General features: G+C 38.0%; 1 protein-coding gene across 3 annotated transcripts in view; it reads right to left on the bottom strand.

The window, feature by feature from the left end:
- The window catches only part of IFT88 (intraflagellar transport 88), a 131,512-nt gene that overhangs the window by 7,359 nt on the left and 100,425 nt on the right, over window positions 1–23,728 (bottom strand). For all 3 annotated transcript variants that reach the window (XM_041766463.1, XM_041766462.1, XM_041766461.1), the window contains 2 exons: window positions 22,198–22,304; window positions 14,924–14,990 (listed from right to left, as the gene is read on the bottom strand). In XM_041766463.1, the coding sequence (XP_041622397.1) occupies window positions 14,924–14,990; window positions 22,198–22,304 (174 nt within the window). The remainder of the gene's footprint in view (window positions 1–14,923; window positions 14,991–22,197; window positions 22,305–23,728) is intronic.

Below are 23,728 nucleotides of genomic sequence, written 5' to 3'. Positions count from 1 at the left end.
AAGGAGGGAACACCTCCAAACTCATTCTATGAGGAAAGCATAGAACATCTATACCCAAATCATACAAAGATACTATACGAAAACTATAGATCAATATCCCCGATGACTACTGATACAAAAATCTTCAATAAAATGCAAATTTATGTGGCAGCCCGGGTGGCTTAGCGGTTTAGCGCTGCCTTTGGCCCAGGGCGTGATCCTGGAGACCCCGGATTAAGTCCCATGTCGGGCTCCCTGCATGGAGCCTGCTTCTCCCTCTGCCTGTGTCTCTGCCTCTCTATCCCTCTTTGTCTCTCATGAATAATAATAATAAAAAAACCTTTAAAAATGCAAATTTAACTTGACAACATATTAAAAGAACTATGGTTCTTCATCATGTGGACCAAATGGAATTTATTCTTGGAATGCAAGGGTGGTTTAATATATGAAAACCAATCTGTATAACATATCACATTAATAGAATGAAGTAGCAAAAACCATGTGTAAAATGGAGAAAGGACAGTTCCTTGAACAGTGTTGGTAAAAGTGTATATCTATATCCATATAATGAGGTTGGATCCTTATCTCACACAATATGAAAACATTAATTCAAAATGAATTAAAGATGTAAATGTAAGACCTGAAATTATAAAACTCCTAGAAGAAAACACAGGGTTTGGAAAGCTTCATGACACTGGATTTGGCATGATTTCTTGGGTGTGACACCAAAAGCAAGGCAACGAAAGAAAAGACAAATGGGATTACATTAAACTTTAAAAACTGTGCAGCAAAGCAAACAATTCAACAGGGTGGAAGACAACCTGAGGAATGAGAAAAAATATTTGCAAGCCATATATTTGATGAGGTTAATATCTATATTTATTTAAAAATCCTACAACTCAACAACCATAACATAAACAACCCGATTAAAAAGTTAGGCAAAGAACTTGCATAGACATTTCTCTAAAGAAGATATTTAAATGGCCAACAAGTATAGGAAAGGATGCTCAACATTACTAATCATCAGGGAAATGAAAATGAAAAGCACAATGAAACATGACCTCACACCCATTAGGTAGCCAATACCAAGTAACAGAAAATAACAAGTGTCTCCAAGTACAGTACCTCTACACTTCTGGCAGAAACGTAAATGGTGTAGTGCTATGTAAAACAGTAAGGTTTCTCAAAATATTAAAAATAGAATTGCCATATGACCCAGCAATTCTGCTTCTGGGTATATATTCAAAAGGATCTTGTAGAGATATCTGCACACCTCCTGTTCATTATTATTTATAATAGCCGAGAGATAGCAGCAATCTAAATGTCCATTAATAGATGAATGAATAAAGAAAATACTGTGTATACATACAAGGGAATATTGCTCACCCTTAAAAAGGAAGAAAATCTGGTCATATGCTACATCATGGATGACCCTCGAGGACATTATACTAAGTGTAATAGAAGCTAGGGGGTAGGAGAGGATTGTTGTGAAATGGGTACAGTTTTAGTTTTGCAAGAAACAGAATAGACAGTGGTTGCCAGTGGTGGGGAGAACAGAGGGGGAAAAGGGCAGTAGTTGTTCACTGGGTATAGAGTTTCAGGTTTGCAAGATGAGAAAGTTCTAGAGACCTGCTGCACACCAATGCAGCACTAACACTATACACTTAATGTTAATTAAGATAGTATTTTTTTTTGGTTTTGACCATGATTTTTTTAAAAAGGCAAAAGTTTGCACATCTTTACATTTGGCAATTCTACTCCTAAAATTTACTAAGGATATGATGGCAAATAAAGGAAGCATGCTACAACATTTAGCAGCATTATTATCTGGGTAAGAAATTTTGAGTAACCTTAGTTTTTTCCTTTGTTTTTGTCTGAAAGTCTACATTTTCTGTAATAGTATTCATTTTTGGTAGTATTTTAGGAAACTATTATCTTTCTGAAGTTAAGAGAGTTCATTGGAGAGAGTAATGTGATGCTTTAAGGCTCTAGCAAAGGAATAGATTTGACTCACGTTTCTCTCATGTAAATCTTTTCTTTACACTGTGTATCACAAGGGAGACCAACCCTGTCCCTGCCCCAGTTATATGTAGTTATAATCAACATACAAAAGATGGCACACACTTAATGTGTAGATAGAGGAGTCTCATAAAGCCATCAATATAATGAGGATGAAGTACAAATCTATCACCCTCCAAAGTTTCCCTTTGCTCCTTTGAAATTCCTCATTCCCACTTCCCGCCCCATTCATCCATCCCAATCTTCAGGTAACTACTGATCTGTTTTCCATCACTACGTATGTGTGTGCTCTTTTTAAAAAACCTGGCTTCTTTGATTCAGCAGAGATTCAGCTATGTTGTTTCAGGTGTTTTTCCATTTAATTGTGGAGTAGTTGTGTAGACATGCTACAATTTATTCCTTTGTTGATGACTTTCGTGTTGTTTCCAGTTTGGGGGTATTTGAAATAAAGCTATGAATATATTTGTCCAAGTCTTTGTGTGGACACATACTTTCATTTCTCTTGGGTAAAATCTTAGAATAGCTAGGTTGTATGGTAAATATATGTCTAACTTTAAAAGAAACTGTCAGGCAGCCCCGGTGGCGCAGCAGTTTAGCGCCGCCTGCAGCCTACGGTGTGATCCTGGAGACCCGGGATCAAGTCCTGCGTCGGGCTTCCTGCATGGGGCCTGCTTCTCCCTCTGCCTGTGTCTCTGCCTCTCTCTTGCTCTCTCTGAATAAATAAATAAGTCTTTAAAAAAAAAAAGAAAAGAAAAGAAACTGTCAAACTACTTTCTAAAATGGTTGTGCCATTTTACATTCCCATCAACAGTGAATGAGAGTAACAATTGCTCCACATCCTCACCATCACTTGGTTATGGTTAGTCTTTTCCATTTAGTCATTCTACTGGGTATCTAATCGTGGCTTTAATTTCATTTCCCCAATGACTAAGAAGTGGCCATATTTTCATGTGCTTAATTTTCATCTGTATACCTTCTTTATCAAAAATTTTTGATGACTTAGTTTATTTTAAATAATTAATATGGTGTATTGTTCAGAATGTTGAGGACATGTTTTCCTTTCCTAAATCCCTGTGAATAAAAGTAAATCTATATAAAAACTACAGCAGTACAGAGCATATGTTTGTGTGCTATGGGGGTAATAACAGGGGAGGTACCAACATGAATAGATTTTGGAGAACTATTCCTCCCACCCCAGCTTTATTGAGATGTAACTGACATATATATAGCATTATGTAAGTTTATGGGATGCAATGTGATGATTTGATACACATATATACTGCAGTATTATTACTAACATAGCACTAGTTAACACCTCCATCATGTCACATAATTACCATGGGGTGGGGGGGGGTTGGGAACACTTAAGTTTCAAGCATCTTTTTAGTATATAATACAGTTTTGTTAACTATAATCACAATGTTGTACATTGTATTTCCAGAACTAATTTACCTTCTAATTCCACTCCTGATAACCACGGTAACCATGATTCTACTCTCTGTTCCTACAAGTTTGGCTTTTTATTCCATATGTGAGCAATATCAAACAGTATTGTCTTTCTGTCAGACTTATCTCACTTTGTATAATGCCCCCAAGGTCCATTCAATCCTATTATTTGTTGTTGCAAATAATAGGATTTCCTTGTTTTAAATTAATTTTTATGATGCCTTTTTAAAAAGGATTTTATTTGAGAGAATGCTCAAGAGAGCATGAACAAGGGGGAGGGGCAGTGGCAGAGGGAGAAGCAGACTCCCTGCTGAGTAGGGAGCCCTGCGCAGACTCCATTCCAGGACCCTGGGATCATGAACTGAGCCAACAGCAGATTCTTAACTGACTGAACTACCAAGGTGCCTGCAAATGGCAGGATTTCCTTATTTTATATGGCTGATTAATACTCTTATTGCACATATACACCACATCTTCATCATTTTATCTGTTGACAGAGACTTAGGTTGTTTCCATATCTTGGCTATTGTGAATAATGCTACAAGGAACATGGGAGTGCAGATATTGCTTTAATATCCTGTTTTCATTTCCTCTGGATATAAACCCAGAAGTGGGATTGTTGGATCATATGATAGTTCTATTTTTAATATTTTGAAGAGTTTCCAACTGTTTTCCATGGTGGCTGCACCAATTTATATTCTCAACAGTGTACAAAGGTTCCCTTTATTCCACATTCATACCAATACTTGATATCTCTTGTCACTGAGATGACAGTCATTCTAACAGGTGTGAAGTGATGTCTTATTGTAATTTTGATTTGCATTTCCCTGATCATTAGTGATGCTGAACATCTTTTCACGTGTGTTAACCATCTTTATGCAACCTTTGGAAAAATGTCTATTCAATTCTCTATTTTAAAATCTATTTTTTTGTTATTGCATTATAGGTGTTATTTATATATTTTAGATATTAGCCCTTATCATATATATGCTCATTCATAGACCTTCCTTCATGAAGTGCCTGTTCAAATATTTTCATGACGGAGCACCTGGGTGGCTAAGTGGTTGAGCGTCTGCTTCTGGCTCAGGTTGTCATTCCGGGGTCCTGGAATGGAGTCCCACATTGGGCTCCCGGTAGGGAGCCTGCTTCTCTCTCTGCCTATGTCTCTGCCTCTCTCCCTGTGTCTCTCACAAATGAATAAATAAAATCTTAAAAAATATATTTTTTCATGATTAAAAAAAGACAATTGGGTTGTTTTCCTACTTACTACTGAGTTGTAAGAGCTCTTTTTATATTTTAGATACAAGTCCCTTGTCAGATATGTATTTTTCAAGTATTTTTCCTATTTTGGCTTGCCTTTTCACTTTTATAGCAGTGTCTTTTGAGAAGTAAAAGTTAATTTTGATGAAGTTCAATTTATCCATTTTAAAAAATTTTATGGATCATAAGCTTTTAATGTCATAGCTAAGAAATCTCTGGCTAGCCCAAAATCATGAAGATTTTCTCCTGTGTTTTCTTCTGCAAGTTTTATTTTTATTTTTATTTTTTTTCTTCTGCAAGTTTTATAGTTTTCAATTTTGTGATCTATTGTTTTTCTTCCAATTAATTAACATATAGTGTATTATTAGTTTCAGAGGTAGAGTTCAGTGATTCATCAGTTTTATATAATACCCAGTGCTCATTACAACACGTGCCCTCCTTAATGATCCATCTTGAGTTAATTTTTGTATATGGTGTAAGGTATAGATCAGTTATTATTATTATATTTTGCATGTGGATGTCCAATTATTCCAGCACTGCTTCCCATAAAATTGCTTTTTGCACTTGTTAAAGGTTAATTGACTATGTATGTTTGGGTCTATTTCCAGACTTTATTTTGTTCCACTGCTACTAATGTATCAAAAGAAAAACTTTTGATGTCCACATTTCTAGAGTCACATATAACATCTGTTTTACCTGTTCATTTAAATATTTGCCTTTTGCTAGTTTGGAAGTTATACATCCCATTTCACTTATTTTTATATTTACTAGATATTTTAGGCATTTTAATATGTGCATTTAACATAATCTAAAATTAATCAGTCTCTTTACCCTCCTCCCAAACAAAGCCAGGATCTTTGAATGCTTTATTAAATGACAACTTACATCCCTGCTTTAAATGGTACCATGGTCTAGGAATTTAACTGTATCTTGATTTTTAAAAATTCTACAACATAGAGTATTGCCATTATTTTAAATATTGAACATATACTTAGATTTAATAGCCTATTTGCCATCATACTTGCTTTCTTTTCTTTTTGTACTTCTGGCTTTCCCCGCTCAACTTCAAGTATCCCCTTTTCAATTTCTTTTAAAGAGAACCTGCTGGTTAAAAATGCTCTAAAATGGCTTTGTATTATGTTCATTCTTGAAATATAGACTCAATGGCATACAATTCCAAGTTGAAAGTCATTTTCTCTGCACACATTGAAGATATTCCACTATTTCTGGTTTTCCTTTTAGGCTTTGAGAAATCAGCAAGAGTTTTTCTGCCTTTCATATATTGTAACTTGGCTATAATATATGTATTTTTATCCCATTTGAGAGTTATTTAGCCTCAATAATCTGAGCATCTTTTTTTTTTTTTTTGAAGATTTTATTTATTCATGAGACACACAGAGAGGCAGATACACAGGCAGAGGGAGAAGCAAGCTCTTTGCAGGGAGCCTGATATGGGACTCAATCACAGGACTCCTGGATGATGACCTGAGCCAAAGGCAGACACTCAACCCCTGAGCCACCCCGGTGCCCCCTGAGGATCTTATTAATTCTTGAAAATCTCAGCCATTATTTATTTCCTTTTCCTTATTCTTTCTAACCCAATTATATCTAGGCTAGACTTTATTCACTACATCCTTCATGTCCCTCAATCTCTCCTGCTTTCCATCATTATGACCCTCTATCCTTCATTCTTAGTAATTTCTTCAGCTCTATCTTCCAGGTCATGTATTCTCTCTTCATCTGATCTAATTTGCTGTTCAGGGCCAGCAAACTTTTTCTGTAAAGGACCATTTAAAAATATTTTAGGCTTTGTGTGCCATATGGTTTCTGTTGCAACATGAAGGCAGAATGAGCATGGCTGTGCTCCAGGAAAACTTTTATTGACAAAAATAGGTGGTAGCTCAAGCCAGATCTGATCTGTAAACTGTAGTTTTCCAACCCCGGTTTAAACCATAAATTTTCAGGGCTCCTGAGTGGCTTAGTCAGTTAATCATCTGCCTTCAGCTTGAATCATGATCCTGAGGTCCTGGAATCAAGCCCCATGTTAGGTTCCCTACTCAGTGGAAAGCCTACTTCTTCCTCTGCCTTCCCCCCACTTGTGCTCTTGCTCTATCTTAAATAAATAAAATCTTAAAAAAAATTCTCAAAAACCAAAACAACAACAAAAAAACAAAAAAAACAAAAACAAAACAAACAAAAAAACCCAAAAACCCAAAAACAAAATTTCTAATAGAGGAGTTTATAATTTGAATTATATTTTTTAGTTTTGGAAGCTGTATTTGGTTCTTTTCAATCTGTGTAGTAACTTCTATATTCTTTTATCCCTTTGTCATACTTAAAATACACAAGTATTGCCCACTATCTTGATCTGATTCCTGAGTTTGTATAGTGAGAATCTGGACAATGAGGGAGGGATTGTGCTGATTCTTCAATTTTAGATAGCAAGTGTTTAAGAGCTCAGGTACCAGAGGATAAAAACACATCATCAAACCCCCCACCCCAAACACAAAAAAACAAATTCAATCCATTCAGTTCTAGAGTTCAAATAACAAGAGATATCTCCATTCTCACTTTTATATTTTTACCTGATAATTAGAACATCTGTAGTCTTTGAAAATTGGATTCTACAGCTTCTGTTGTTGCTCATTCATAGTGCTTTTTCCTCATGTGCTCAGACATCTTTAAATTGTATGTTCCTGTTTTTTTAAACTTTATCTGAAGGATGTATTTGAGGTTTATCTACAGTATATTACTTCAGGATAGATTTAAACTTGTTTCTCCTTAGGTACCTGGGAACAGCACCAACTCCGTTCCACTTTGTGCCAAATTTTCAGTGTGGGGTTCCTTCAGGTCACACAGGTAATATATATTCTAGCTCCCAAAGTCTGTGATTGAGGGTTTATGGTTAGGAATTTTCCAGGGAGCTTTTCCTGTTTTTTACATTCCAGTAGTGCCAACATGGAAATCCATCCTTTGCAGGGTGGATTTTTTTTTTCTAGTTGACCTACTGCCAGTATTTCCTATTAGGGGTCCTAGTTTTATAAAGGGATTCTTTGATTTGACCTCTGACTTTTTGGGGCCGCTCACTGCATCCTTTGTTCCTCATGAGTGGCCTATAAATCTAGGCTCTAGGCCACCAGGGATTAGCTAGAACCAATGCTATGCCAGCTTCTACACAAATTTATTCCTTTGGATTTAAATTTACTACCTTTTTTTTTTTTTAAGGTTCCACATCCAGCAAGGAGCCCAATGTGGGGCTTGAACTCATAACCCTGAGATCAAGACCTGACCGTGAGATCAACAATCAGACACTTGGGCACCTGGATGGCTCAGTGGTTGAGCATCTGCCTTTGGTTCAGGTCGTGATCCCAGGATCCTGGGATTGAGTCCTGCATCAGGCTCCCCATAGGGAGCCTAATTCTCTCTCTGGCTTGTGTCTCTGACTCTCTTAAAAAAAAAAAAAAAAAGAGAGAGACACTTAAACCAACTGGGCCACACAGGTGCCCCTCTACTCATTTTTAATCTCCAAAGATTTTCCTTTTTTCTTGCCATTTTAGCCATGCATTTAAAAACCTTTTTCAAAAAAACAAAAACAAACAAACAAAAAAAAAACAAAACAAAAAAAACAAACCTTTTTCATTTTCTTATTTTCTTTCCTCTCCACCAAACCCCCCATCCAATACTGAATTCACCATTTTTAGGAGTGCTATTCCTGGAGGAGTTTCCCTGAATATTCAGTCCATCTTACTGTCAGAAATAGAAGTAATAATTTTATAGTCAGCAGGAAACACATAATGTTACTAAAAAGATTAAGCCTAACCTCTTTATGTTTCAGATGAGAAAACAGGCCTAAGGAGGTAAAGTCACTTGTTCAAGAGTTCACAGTTTAAGTTAGTGCCAAGGCCATCTGTGAAACCGAGGATTCCAATTGCCAACCTAGTCCTTGCCCATTCTATAATAATGCCTTTTTAGCAAAGGACCCATGTAAAGTGTGGCACTTTCCATCCAGTTGTGGAAAGTTTATATGAGTAAGCACAGCCTTATTCACGTACACGTACCTAACCATACGCTATTCCAAGTTTAACAGCACAGAATATGGCTGTCTTAACAATGTATCAAGGCAAAGTAAACTCACGACTTCTTTTCATAGCTCTATGTTTTAGACCCTTCTCCTATCTCCAGAATAGCCTAAGTCCTCTTGTCTTATAAAACAAGCTTGCAATCTTGAGATTTGGGGAAAAAAATCTCATAATACTACTACTGCTAGAGGAGAGACTACATCCTGCCTTGACCAATGTTTTTACAAGGTAACTCATAGATAGATCATTTATAAGCCTGACTACAAAGTACCTAGAAGTAATTCGGACAATAGATTCATGCTACAGGTCTCAAAAGTACTGTCTGATGTTCTTTAGTATTTCTAGGTATGAACAAAAATTTCTTTATACTTTCGGAATGAGAGAAGATCTCCCATAGTGATTGCATCTTCATAGGTGCCAAAGTGAGTATCATCTTGGAGATGGAGGAGAAAGACCAAAAATATTTTTTAATGTCTAATGGATAGTGAAATTAGAGTTACAGCTCACCAAAAGAGAATAATTTAAGAAGAGATTGAAAAAGTAAGGGCAGTGTGTTTGTAACATATTCAGGGCAGTAGGAAGAATTTTTAAAGATTTCATTTGGATAGCACTTTTAAAAAATAAGAAATCAGGGACAGTTCCCCCTAGCCCTAAGGGAAGGGGGAAGGATATTGGAGAATTATCAGATAATGGTGAATTTGACCTTGAAAACTAAAAAAGGCCATTAGATTTTTCACTTAGGATACTAAGTGGCTACAATGTATTTTATAAAGCACACATTCCTCAAAAAGTTAACCATAAAGTTAACTGAGTCATATTACCCTACTCACTTTCAATATAAAATTATTTTTAGTGTAAAACTAAGAGATACATTGTCACAGGAAAAGTTCACACCCAGGAAAATAAAAACTAAAAAAATGCAGTGAACTATTAAGTAGCACCCAGAATAAAAACAATTTTAAAATGAAACCTTAATAACGCAGTACTGAAATCACAAAATGCAACCATCATGCTAAAATGGAAGATGTAAGATGCCTTATAAGAAGGCACTCTTGGGGATCCCTGGGTGGCGCAGCGGTTTGGCGCCTGCCTTTGGCCCGGGGCGCGATCCTGGAGACCCGGGATCGAATCCCACGTCGGGCTCCCGGTGCATGGAGCCCGCTTCTCCCTCTGCCTGTGTCTCTGCTTCTCTCTCTCTCTCTCACTGTGTGCCTATCATAAATAAATAAAATTAAAAAAAAAAAAAAAAAAAAAGAAGGCACTCTTGTTTCCTGAGGACAGATACACATGAGAAACAGAGGTGTTCTGTGGATTTCCTGTTTTTTTAATGCAAGCCAGCACACTGGACAGGAATCTGATTACTCCTTTCATCTGGTCTATCCATGGTCTCGAGACCATACATCTGCTAACTATGGAGACTTGGAACTTGTCAAATATAGCTCTCCTTGTGGAAACTGACTTTCACTGTGACTTAACTTTTTTCTGAATTGTTTGATGTTTTGGCAATGAGCAATTGAAACCTTAACTCCAAATTTGGCATTTAAAAGTCATGTATTTCTACCTCAAGGAGTTAGATTCATTTCATTTTAAGTTAATTCTACAAAAACAAACTAATGTACTGAAGATCCTGGAATGGATAATTCAATATCCTAAACCAAACACTATTGCTTTGCATGCAGTTTGTATATAATAATAATAATAATAATAACAATAATAATAGATACTCAGTGTGTGCCAGGCATTGCACTGAGCCCCCTTCCATGAGTTGTGCATATAATTTTAAGTTAGGCTCAAGCTCACACCACCTCCCAGGGTAATGACACTTGGGAGTGACAGAGCTAGGGCATGAGGCCAGAAGCTGGATGACTGCTGCTACTGTGAATTTGAATTTGGTGGTAATAGTTGTAGCAACCTTTCTATACACTGTATCACATTTACTCTTGTAATATCTCGTTTAAGGTCCCATCAGCTCGGACCTTGTCAGAAATACAAATTCCTTGGTGTGGCCCAGATTGGTTCAGAAATGCTGGACTTAGGAGTTTGGCAGGCTATTTTTACAAGTGTTCCAGGTGACTCTGCCATATGCTAAAATTGGAGAATCACTGAAGAGGACAGGAGCTGGGGCTTATTAAACAAACTAATAGCAAAAGTAAGGCTGTAGTAGGACTAGCCTGATCCACAAAAAAAAAAAAAAAAAAAAAAAAAAAAAGACAATTTTCAAGGGCCCTCAAGCATTTCATTTTATATGATCTAATCATTCTGATATTTAAGTTCCCTATGATCCTCTCATCTGGGCAATACTTTAAAAAACCTAGACGCAGGCACTACATTTATTTTAACAGCTTAAGGCTGGCCTCTTGGATGCATTTAGAAAATCACCCCTTTCCACTATGTGATCTGTGGATCAAATCCAGAGAGAAGTGCCAAATATTTCCATGTTACTAGATAAATGTGCATCTCAAGGTTTCACAGGCAGAGGCAGAAGATGGGTAAGATTGGGGTCTGTCACATGTGGGTTTGTATTGGGAAATCCTGAGGTATAATAGGTAAGTGATTGGTACTGTTGAGTGGGAGGGAGAGTGCTGGTGAGGATGGAGGCGCATTGGCAGTGTGCTGCAGCAAGCTCTGAGAGGGCCCCATGAGGTGGAAGGGAAGAGAAAATGAGACAGGCATCCACAGCACACTTTATTCACACTTCAAAGCCAGGACATCCTGCACTGTGGCCTGTGCCAAGAGCTGGAGAAAAAAAGTCAGAAAATAGGATTCTTGAAAAAGTGTCAGGGTAACCAGCAAGGTCACCAAAAGAGGCATTCCAATTTGGGCTGCAGGAGGGAATGAAGAAGTCTGGGATGCCATGTATCTCAAGGGATCAGGAAATAAAGAACAAAAAGGCAAATGGTGTGTGTGTGTGGGGGGGGGGGGGGGAAGAAAGCAAGAACCCTAAAAAGGAAGTATTTAATGCTTTAAACTTGTGCCAAGAGGACCAAACAGCATGAAACCCAGCTTGTAAAAGTGTCTCAATAACACAGAATTTCTACTCCAAGATTCCCTCCTGTGAGAATAAGGCTTATTTGTACACCAGAATTGTTTGTGTTGGACTTAAAACAGACTGGATGAGAGAAAGGAAAATTTATTAAAAAAGAGAAAGGCAATGGGGGAAGGGCAGGACCAGGAAGCAAATTTGTAACAGAAAGGCCTCTCCTTCTGTGCACTCAGGTATCAGATCTGAGGTAGCCTCATATTTCTCTATTTTGAGTCTTTTTCTTAAAGATTTTATTTATTTATTCATGAGAGACACAGAGAGAGAGGCAGAGCCATAGGCAGAGGGAGAAGCAGGCTCCCTGCAGGGAGCCCGATGTGGGACTCAATTCTAGGACCCTGGGATCATGACCTGAGCCAAAGGCAGATGCACAACTGCTGAGCCACCCTACTATGCTAGCCACCCTAGGATGCTGAGGCATCCCTACTATGAGTCTTTTGTTCGCTGCACTAACCCTGACCATGGTGGAGGTCCCAGGCCCAAGTGAGGCATTTCGTTTTGTTCTGAAACATAGTGTGATATAAGGAGTATTAGGGAGAGGTCACCTTGGGAGGCTGAACAGCTCTACATGTTGAAGGACCTAGCACCTCAGTGGCATCTGAGGCACACTTTGATCCTTTTGATGTTCTGAGAGGCGGATGTTAGTCTGCCAAGGATAATTTCTTGGGGTGGGACTGTGGACACTATCCTATGGGCTCTGGCTTAGCACCAAACTATTCAAGGTTCTTAGAGTATGCCGTGGCATTCTGTTAGGAGGTCCTTATGTTTTTGAAGCAGATTTTCAAACATCTCAGACATCTGGGTAACTCAGGCTCAGGTTTAGGGGTTAACACTGGTGACATTTTGCAAGCTTACAAATTACCAGGGAAGGCTCTGAGAATTTAACATAGGCTGTTGGGGGTTGTTTGGGATGTGCTGGTTGGTTACTCTGAACTTAAGAGTTATTTAATTTATTTGAGAGAGAGAGAGACAGAGATAGTGACAGAGATAGTAGGAGCGGGAGGAGAGCAAGAAGCAGGCTCCCCACTGAGCAGGGACCCTGGGATCATGACCTGAGCCAAAGGCAGACACTTCACCGACTGAGCCACCCAGGCACCCCTGAACTTCAGATTTTTAAGAGGAAATGTAGAAAACTTAGAAGATAGTGAATCCAGTCCTAGAATTTTAATAAATATTTAATACTTCCCTAGGGGTTACTTAAGACAATTACTCCCTACGGGACACTCAATTTCAAAAAAAAAAAAAAAAAATCATATCATAGGCTACTTGTTCCCTAAGAGAAAAGGATGAACAAGGGCAGCAAGTTGGTCTGGTGAACCTAAGTTCCTCTTAACTGATGCACAAAACCTTGTGGGCTGACCTCTTGGCCATTTGGGACATTTTTGGTACATGTTCTCTTATATACAATTCCAAAATCAAAAGCTCCTGAAAGCCAAGTTTTCAGGTGACAATATGTAAACTTCATGGGCAAAAAGCCTGACTTGACCTGAAGCTATTTTTAGCCATCATTTATCCTTAGTGTTATTATTCATGTTTCACGAATCAGTAATAGTTATGTTTGACTGAGATGCTCCCTAGGGGTACTATATATGGGTGATGCACCATACTACTTTCCAAAACTCCAAAAAATGTTGAATTCTACAACACACTCAGCCCTATGGGCTTTGGAGAAGAGGTTGCAGGCCTGTAGTTCTCCAGCTTATTATGAGAATAGCTAGAACAGAACTCTCACAACCAGGACTCAGTTAAATCCAACCCCACATGAAAGCAGAAGTGGGGCCAGGGAAACAGAACTGAGGTGACATTTGAGAGTTAGGGGACACTATGGAGATGCCAATGCCCATCATGACCATGGAGGGCTGACCAGATAGTAAATGGCGACTCCCTGATGTAGCAGATGCCCCTTGGGCATCCCTGGGACTTAAGCTGAAAGCTGCTTCTACTAATTTCTGAAGCTCTGGTAACGACTACTGTGACCTAAGAGTAAACAGGTGAGGACTGTGAGGTTCAGCTGGAGAAGCTGAACTGTTCCTTAGAGAATCAAATTGTCTTGTTAGAACTAGATGCCACTGACGATTGTAACTGCTTAAACCCATCTGGCAAAGCAGAGCTTAGAACTCAGGAAAGAATCTTTGTCCCAACTGCAGTTTCTATCTACAGGAAGTTAGAACACACATGTGCATTTCTCTAGCACAGCACCTGAAACCTGTGTGTCTTTCTAACTAGATTTTAATTTCCCTGGGCACAGGGATCATGTCTTACTCATCCCCATGTCCTCGGCACTTGGCACAGTATTTATCTGGCACCTGATGTGCATCTAATAAATGTTTGTGAAAGAAAGGCCTATCTGAACTAAGGGTCGCATTTGCCTTTGTCCTGACTCCTAGATCATAGAGATAGGAGAATGATGTTGGGTAGTGCATGGATTTGAATCATGTATGTATGATGGTGCTAAGTATGGATATGAGAGATTATATATGTATTTATAGATCCCACTTTAGCATTTATTTTTCCACTTGGTTTCCTTAAAACCACCAAATTTCTATTACTCCCCTGACAACGACACAGAAGCCGTATTTTGTTGATGAGGAATGAGGGAAGGAAAACCTAACAATCTTATTAAGTAATGGTGTGACAAGCAATCAAAGTCAAGGAACTGAGAGATTCAAACAAATTTAGAAATCACCTGAAGCATACAGTATTTACAGTTGGTCCAAAGGCAGATGGCTGTCATGATCAAGACAGGGACTAGAACCACGGCTCCTAATTCCCAGACTGGCACTATTTCTATAAGAAGAGTGTAAAGACCCAGGACTTCCAGCATTCTTTAAGATCATCTTACTTCTCAAGGTACTGCCTTAAAATGTAAATTTAAAAAATGTAACACAGTAAAACCTCATTAGTATGGAAGTCTATATTAATCTATCCAGCATGAACTTACTTAGAAATCACTTAGCAGAAACAGGTATGGTTACTTAAGAAAGTAAAATCCACTAACATTTATAGTCATTTACATAGAGTCATTACATTTACATATAGTTATTACATTCCAGATGTTTCTAGAAGCCTGTGTACTACACATCTGTCAGGAAATACTTACCACTGCTGGCACTGCCCTCTCTTCTGCTGCGGGGACCCCCACTGCCATCTCTGCCAGACTTTATGCGCTAGAACAAGAAGATGAGTTTAAAAGAATAAATGATATTCTCTCAGAGTTGAATATAAATAAATATTGATTTTTAAAATTAACATTACGTGTAGCGCTTAAGATTCGCTGCTCCTACCCCCTAAAAGCTGAGTTCAAATTGCTCCTTATCTGAGAGTTGATTCTATGGGAGAGATGAGGTTGTTCTGTAAGTAAAGGATTCACAGCCTGCCCTCTACCAGAGTGCTCAGTCTTTATTAAATACTCAAGTGGGGGATCCCTGGGTGGCGCAGCGGTTTAGCGCCTGCCTTTGGCCCAGGGCGTGATCCTGGAGACCCGGGATCGAATCCCACGTCGGGCTCCCGGTGCATGGAGCCTGCTTCTCCCTCTGCCTGTGTCTCTGCCTCTCTCTCTCTCTCTGTGTGACTATCATAAATAAATACAAAAAAAAAAAAATACTCAAGTGGGACCTCCATGTTTAGCTTTTGAAATTCAACTTCTACAATAAAAGCATGATTAAAACCTCACAAAACACCTAAGATCTGTTCAGTAGTCCACTTTCCCAGGTATAAACTCACTCTTAAAACATAAATATCTTCAAGCTGTGATATTCTTAGGTTTCTTGAAGCAATTTATGGTTATTTTGTGTTTTGCTTAAGTGTTAGACATTTTGTATTGACACCGAATCTGTCTCAGTTCACACTGCCAGATTCTCGTATGTCTAATGCTGTGTTTAGAGACACAAGGCAGTTAGTGACCAGAATCAGACAGCTTTTGATAAATGTTTACAACTGACTGAAAAATTTTAAACATAGGTTGGTAGTACCTTATTTAGATCTTAAATAATATAAACACAATTTCATATTTAATTCAAAGGACAAGGGACTATTTATTCCCTCAACCCTGACAGCTCCCTAGATATTTATAAATTATTAGGTCATGGATGGAATTATTGACATTGTGGTCTGTTAGGAAGAAACAAATTTCCTTTTAATAACTTAAGACTTGTTTCTGTAAAATGGAACACTCTCCTAAAACTCAGGACTTTCACATATATGTAAACATGCTCACATTTTTTGTTAAAAAAGAAACCTCCCTTGAAATCCCATCTCTCTTCCTTGCCCCTTCACTTTTGAAAATCTAAAAATGATTTAACAAAATAAAAATTTTAAGGTCTATAATCAGATTTTATCTCAAAACTTGTTTTTCATCTCACCATAGATTATTTCTAGCATATCTAAAAGACCTATATAATGCTAAAATAAACTCACAAAGACAAATGCCCATGTAACTTGAAATTTTTTCAAATCAAATGTGAGAAAAGATCTTGCATCCTGTTTTAGTAACCATACATTTAGAATAGGACAATTTAAGAAAGTGAGCACTTTCCACAATCACCATTCTTCACCCCTTCACACCTATTCTTTGCTCTCATCTAGAACTTCCCAATCCTTTAGCTCTTATCCATATTTTCCTAATTAATTCCCTTAAATCTTTATTTTCATCCTAGAATCACCCCATCAGCTTAAGGACAACTCCATCAGGACCTCCAGGTCCCTTGCTTGCCCACCTGTCTTTCTGCTCTACTCACCAAGAAACCTAAAATCTGGCTTGATTCAATGACTTCTCTTCTTCCTCTCCTATTTCCAGGACACTGTGCTCTACTGGACACATATCACATAAGCACATGACAGTGCCAGCCTCCAGGGGCCTCCCCACTGCTGGTTCAGCTCTGTCCCCACGGAATAAGCATATTTTTAATACACCACGTTCTGTTCTTCTCACCTTTGGAAACTGACTATGCCCCTCCTACTTTGTGAATAAAAGGCAGCCTGCACCCGCTGGATGTGCCAGCTCCCTCCTTCCATGGACCCTGTCTGTCTGCCATACCCTTCTTCATCTTCTTCCCAGCTCCCACTCATCCCTTAAAGCTCAGAGTCACTCTCATCTCAGGGAAACTCCCCAGCACCCATGCCCTCCTTACACTCATGTTCTGCCCTGCCTGTCTTTTTCCTTCACTACTCTCCTGTGGGCAGAGAATGTGGAGTTTGTTTTGTTTGGGGCAGGGGGCGGGGGGAGGGGAAGAAGGGAGAGAGAGGAAAAGAGACTAAAAGAGGAGGAGCAACAAGAGAGGGAGAGAGAGACAATCTTAAGCAGGCTCCATGCCAGCATGGAGCCCAGTGTGGGGCTACATCTCACAACCCTGAGATTATGAGCTGAGCCAAAATCAAGAGTTGGATACTTAGCCACTTGGGTGCCCCAAGAATGAGGGTTTTTATCCTCTTCCATCTGAATACCTATTTGCTGCTGAAAACAAACAAATTCCACTCTACTAAATCTTATGGACTTTGTTTTCTAATCCTCTTTGAATTTCAGCTGATACTTTTCCTTTTCTATTTAGATTACTGAGTCTTTAATTCCTGCTCTTGCCATTTTTGTTCTTTTCCAGACATACAGTCAAGTTTGACAGAATGCTTTGCAGCTAACTTTTTTGTGTTCAGTGAAGAAGAAACATAAAACATCTCTTTATAAAGTGGCACTATGAGGCTCACAGTGCTAAGGGCCAGGTCACACTGCTCCAGGCCCTTAGTAGGCAGGTGTGGCAGAGAAGGTCTCTCTTGCCTGGCCAAACAGCCCAGTGCCTGGAACTGCTTACTGATGGCACTAATGAATACTTGTGTAAAGTTTTCTTCCTACTCTGGAATGTAGGTCCCCCAAGCACAAAGGGGAGAACAGTCTTTTTTTCCCATAATAGTTCCAGGAAGAGAAACAAGTTCTCTGAAAAATCAGTCTAAATACATTTCTGGCTTTAACATTTTTTTTTTTTTTTTTTTTTTTAATTTATGATAGTCACAGAGAGCGAGAGAGAGGCAGAGACACAGGCAGAGGGAGAAGCAGGCTCCATGCACCGGGAGCCCGACGTGGGATTCGATCCCGGGTCTCCAGGATCGCGCCCTGGGCCAAAGGCAGGCGCCAAACCACTGCGCCACCCAGGGATCCCCTCGCTTTAACATTTTAAAGTAGGAGTTAGGGATTCAGGGAGATACTCTATCCTTGACCCAAATAAACTTGAATCAATTTATCTTTCTTTCTTTGGTCTAAATAAATCCTTCTCCATTTTAAAATAATTTTAAAAAATCCATGGCCTGATTTTACATCCACTTCCTACCCGCCCACCCTCCAAATCAGATTCCACACCCTGAGCTGGTATTTGATCATTTGCATGATGACCCTGTGGGAACATATACTTTAGACTAGTGCTTTTCAAACTTTAGTGAACAGAAAAATACCTGGAGGGCTTGTTTGAAAAAAAACCCAAAAACACAAAGAGATGCTTGAATTTAACTCTGTGATAGGGTTTGGGTAGGTTTGAGGTGGGGCCCAAGACTGTAATGCTAAGACATGCCCAGGTGATTGTGAGGCTCCAGTGGTCCATAAAGCATGCTTGAATAGCACTGTTCTGAGACCTTAACACCTAATCAAATTCTGGTGAGCAAGGTACATTTTCATTTAATTCATGGTATGAGTTCCCAACTTCTGTGAGTGTAGAGTAAGGACAGACTATGTATCAACTGAAAATAATGATTTGCATCATCCTTTTCCAGTACTATTCATAAGGTAGTAAGGCATAGTAGTTAGGAACCTGGACTTGGGAACCAGCCTCCCTGGAGTTGAAGCCTAGGTCTGTCCCCAAAAGGTGTGTGACCTGGAGTAAGTTACTTAGCCACCATGGGTCTCAGTTTTTCCATCTGTTTAAAAAAGTAATAATAAAGCCAAATCCAACATCATAGGTCTACTGTGATGATTAAATTAGTTAATACATAGAGTGCCTGTACTTATTATGCACTCAGTAAATGTTAGCTGTTGCTGTTATTAATGTCTAGTTAAGCAGATGTAATCATGCGGAATTAAAGGGAAAACTGTAACCAGAACCGTGAAGAGTGCTAACTAACGTTCACGAACATCCATCCAGCATCTTCACTTCTTTTCCTTCCTGCTGCCAAACTTCCACAATTATTAGTACTTCCAGAGGAAAGGAAGGGATAGGACTTGGGGTCAACTTTGTATTCCTTTCAGCATCTCTAGGTAAACATTTGATGTGATTATCTATGATATCCCTGCTTTTAATTAAACGTCCATTTCACAAACTGTCTCAAGTTCACAATACAGAAATGTTTTTCTTCAGCAAGAAACATCAAAATTAGACTGATTGTAGAGAGTCACCAACTCTAAAAAAGACAGTTGACTAACTGTGAAGATATTTAAAGAAATCATGGCGTATCTATACAATAGTGCATTAGCAGGCATTAACAATGATTATATGAAGACATTCTGATTACATAGAAAATGTTAAGTTTCTGCATTAGGGCAGATTCTAAATAAACACAGGAAAAATAACAAGTTTTAAGTTCAGATTTAGAAAAGAAGAGTGTCCTTAACTCATTTATTATACTTTATGTACTACGCAAACCAGGAAATAGAATGCTCTGCCCATGGGCTCACAATCTCAGAAACACAAACTGAAATGGGATATGCAATAATTAAAAGATAAATTAGCTCTCAGTGAGAATTCTTTTTAAGTCTCTTCTTCCTTGGACCTTTCTTTTCCTTTATTTTTTCTCTTCCACTGTGTATTTATAAGCAAAACATACGTGAGAAAACATTAAGAAAATGTTTCTTTTTAAAAATTTTTAAAAAGATTTTATTTATTTGACAGAAAGAGAGAGAGAGAGCACGCGAGCGCACAAGCAGGGGGAGTGGCAGGCAGAGGGAGAGGGAGAAGCAACCTCTCACTTGAGGAAGAAGCCTGATATGGGGCTTGCTCCCAGGACCTTGGGACCATGACCTGAGCTGAAGGCAGATGCTTAACCAACTGAGCCACCCAGGAACCCTGAAAATGTTTATTTCAGATTTAATGAAAAGTACCAAAGAACAAAGAAATTGATTTCAAGGGCACTGAAAAAAGAGTGCTTTGTGGATGAGGACTGTGACTTTGACTGTAAGGAAAGATTAGGCAGTAACATTTGAGGGAAAATATTAAAGAGAAACTATAATGAGAGAAGATATCTAAGTGATCTTGGGTTTTATACAGACTACAATGAGGACAGTGATAAAATATTACCAAAAGAGACACTGCTCAAGTACTGTGAGACATTAATAATCAGAGTAAATACGTAAGAGAAACACTGGATAATCTAAATGCATCTAAATGCATCAATAGTAACTTGTATGAGTTTACTAAAGTATTCTTAATTAAGTCATTAAGGAATTATTTTAGTGAGGACAGTGGAAGGATATCAGGTCTATGAGAGAGAAAGATAAAAATTGATTATATTCAATGTACATATATTTTGATGGAAGAGGAATCAAAAGGCTGGGTACTAACTACAAAAGGAAAAGCAGTCTCAATGACATTACGTATTCATTCATAATAGTATCCAGTAGCCCATAGCAGTCAGCCAGAGGAAGAAAGAGTTTAACACCACAGAGAGAAAATGCATAAAGGAAAGAGGATACCATAAGAGGAAAGGCAGAAGGAGAGAGGAAACCAATAAAGAGGTGAAGTACTACAAAGACTAGAACCAGCACACGATATCTATAATGGCTCAACCGAGATACAACTAACTAAACATGGGGAAATCAAGTGAAAAGAAAATTGTATAAAAGCAACTCTCATTTCTTTAAAGGGGGCATATTTGGTCTCTAATTTCCCAGGGACTCCTCATAATCAGGGTTTCCTACACTGGAGTTATGATCCTTTGGAAGCCAGCTGCAAAGGAAATCCCAAGGAATCAGTGTTTCTTACACATGGAATTCCCTTGTGGGCTGCCTGCAAGGCAAGTCCCAGGGGGTCAGAAGGGCTGCTACTTATTGTATAAAAGGGGGCCACACTGGAAGTCTACTAAATCAGAGATAGCAATACATATGTCAGTCTTCCTGTTTAAGGTTATAAGTTGTGAGAAGTATATTATGAAAGATCCATAATTTGTATTAGTTGTGTGTTCTCTGTTCAGTATAAACTTAAACTGCAGATGATTAAACTTAGGAAGTCTTAAGACTTTAACTCTACATACCTCTGTGGTTCTATACTAAGTAACTTAACGAATCTAATTTTAAGCTCCAAATAATGTTCTTGGTTTGAAATATATAATTTTTTTGATTCTTCTTAATGAAACACATTTAATAGTGATTATGATAACAATTATGATAACTTGAACTTTGATTTATCTCCATTTAATTTTACAAAGCTTTCATACAGGTTACCTAATTTAGCAACTGGTACATGGTAGTAAATTGGTTTTCACAGCAAGTTTTAAACTATTTACCCTACCATGGCATTTTGATACCAACTTGATGTTTTATAGAATTTTTAAGGTACAAATCTATGTCATGCTCATAATCCTTAAACAACTGATACTTTAAAAAACAATAAAACAATCAGATCACATCTCCAAAGCAAAGACAAGATAACCACATTTTGAAGCAAAGACAAGATAACTACATTCTGAAAGCAAATATGGAACTTAGATTTAATTATCTAAGATAATTTCTTTAAAAAGTCTAACTTTAAAGAATATATTTTTCTATGAAAGGCAAACACTCAAAAATCATGCTAAATTTTTAAACATTCTAGGCTCAAACTTAGGAGAGATTATTTTCTTAAAGAAGTAAAACTAAGAACACTGTTATTCCATATATTGCATGAAATACAGAAATACACTTAAAATGCTTCCATGTATATTACTAATATTCTCAGAGCCATGCTCTACTACATAATGAAACAGCTTAAAGAAAAAGTACTATTATCATATACAATTGCCTCTTAGTTTCCATGGACCACAGGATACTCCAACTGAAATTAACTGTATAAATTAACCTGTAAGTTATTTTGTATTGTGGGAAATGAGCAGGGGGCGGTGGAAAGGGAGGTGGGGGGGGTGGGGGTGGCTGGGTGGCGGGCACTGAGGGGGGCACTTGATGGGATGAGCATCTATGTTGGCAAACTGAACTCCAATAAAAAAAATAAAAAAAGAAAAAAGAAAAGAAAAAGAATTGGTTCTTGAATTTTATCTTCAAACTAGAATTTTAGGTATTCTTCCTTTTATGCCACAGCAGAAAATAATTCAACTTTATTTTCCTAAGAGAAGCTCTCAGAATCACCGTTCGAGCTACAGAAGACTGACATTTTGAAAATTAACAGACAGCAGTTTTTGGCCCATATGAGATACCTGTTCCCTTATTTCTTTCATTTTTTCCAATCTCTTGAGTTTTGTTGCATATTCTTGAACTTCTTTTAATCCAATATCTGTACAGAGACGAACCAAGAAACGGAGACCTAAATTGCAAAATATAGTTTTAGAAAAATATTAATGCCCAGTGTTGAAAATATAACAAATCAATAAACTCAGTCTTTTGGAACACAAGTAGGATTGATACTTGCAAATAGTGTTTGTTTCTATTAACAACTACAGTTTGTATTCTCTGGCCCTAAGGTGACAGGATGGATTCTCTCCACCTGCCCTACCCTCAGGTGAGGCCACACCATCTACTTAGAGCCCTTCCCATACTCTTCACGTCCTTATCTGCTTTTCCTTTACACCATTTAGGACTACTGACATGTATATTTGTTTATTATCTTTCTCTTCCCAGGGGTTTTCATTGGTTTTACTTTTCACCACATCCACAGTGCTTCAACAGTGCTGTATACCAACACTCCACAAGAATTTTTAAGAAAGTCAACAATTCATGACCACTGACATATTACAAAATAGTACTAAAATAATTTAAAATGTCACACATTATTATATAAATTGCCCACATATACATTTATCTTAATAATTCACACTAAGAAGGTAATTTTTATATATTGTACAAATAATACTAAAATATTTCTCTTACCAATCTGTCCTTAGAAAGAGTGGCTTCGGGGTATTTATTTAATGTAAAATAAAAATCAATGTTTTTGGTAGATGTTCCCTGAAATTTAGCATGTCATCTGAACTCTATAGAGCAGGTTAACTTTTGATAACTTAAGAATACATTTTAAGAATGGAATTATCCTGTTGGGTTTATCAAAAAACTGTTCTGTTCAAAATGAGATATTACATGAGTGCAAATGTTTTTTTTATAGCTATAGTTAAGAGAGACAAATTGTATTTGCTGTGAAAATGATCTAGGTCAAAGCCATCTTGAACATTCCCTATGGCATAGATCATAATTCAAGAATCTTTTTTTAAAAAAAGATTTTATTTGTAAGTAACCTCTACACCCAATGTGGGGCTCAAATTCACAACCCTGAGATCAAGAGTCACATGCTCCACTGACTGAGCCAGCCAGGCATTCCCTCCTTAGAGTAAATCTTAGACTCTCAATAAAGAAAGAAATTTGGACTTGGCTGGAGGTTCTCCCTTTACTGGTCCAGTGCAGAGGTACTAAGCTACTGCAGTGGTTCTCAATCAGCAGCAGTTCTGTCAATGCAATTTGGCAATGTCGGTACATTTCTGTTTTTCACAATGAGGAGGTGTAAGTGCTAGGAACATCTGGTTGGTAGAGGCCAGGGATGCTGCTAAAACATTCTATGATCCATATGATGGTCTCCCCCAGTACAGAATTATCTGATCCCAAATGTCAATGGTGCCAAGGTGGGGAAAAGTCTTGCCTAGCAGACTTTCGGGTTGTGTCATTTTTACAAAATGATATTATTGCTACCTCTCAATCTCTAAATCACCAGTTTCCTAAAAAGTGATCGAGATTAAGAAT

The sequence above is a fragment of the Vulpes lagopus genome, chromosome 8, assembly GCF_018345385.1.
Source record: "Vulpes lagopus strain Blue_001 chromosome 8, ASM1834538v1, whole genome shotgun sequence".
Taxonomy (NCBI): domain Eukaryota; kingdom Metazoa; phylum Chordata; class Mammalia; order Carnivora; family Canidae; genus Vulpes; species Vulpes lagopus.
Note: the sequence above shows the minus strand (reverse complement) of the source record. Positions and strands in the feature narration are given on the sequence as shown.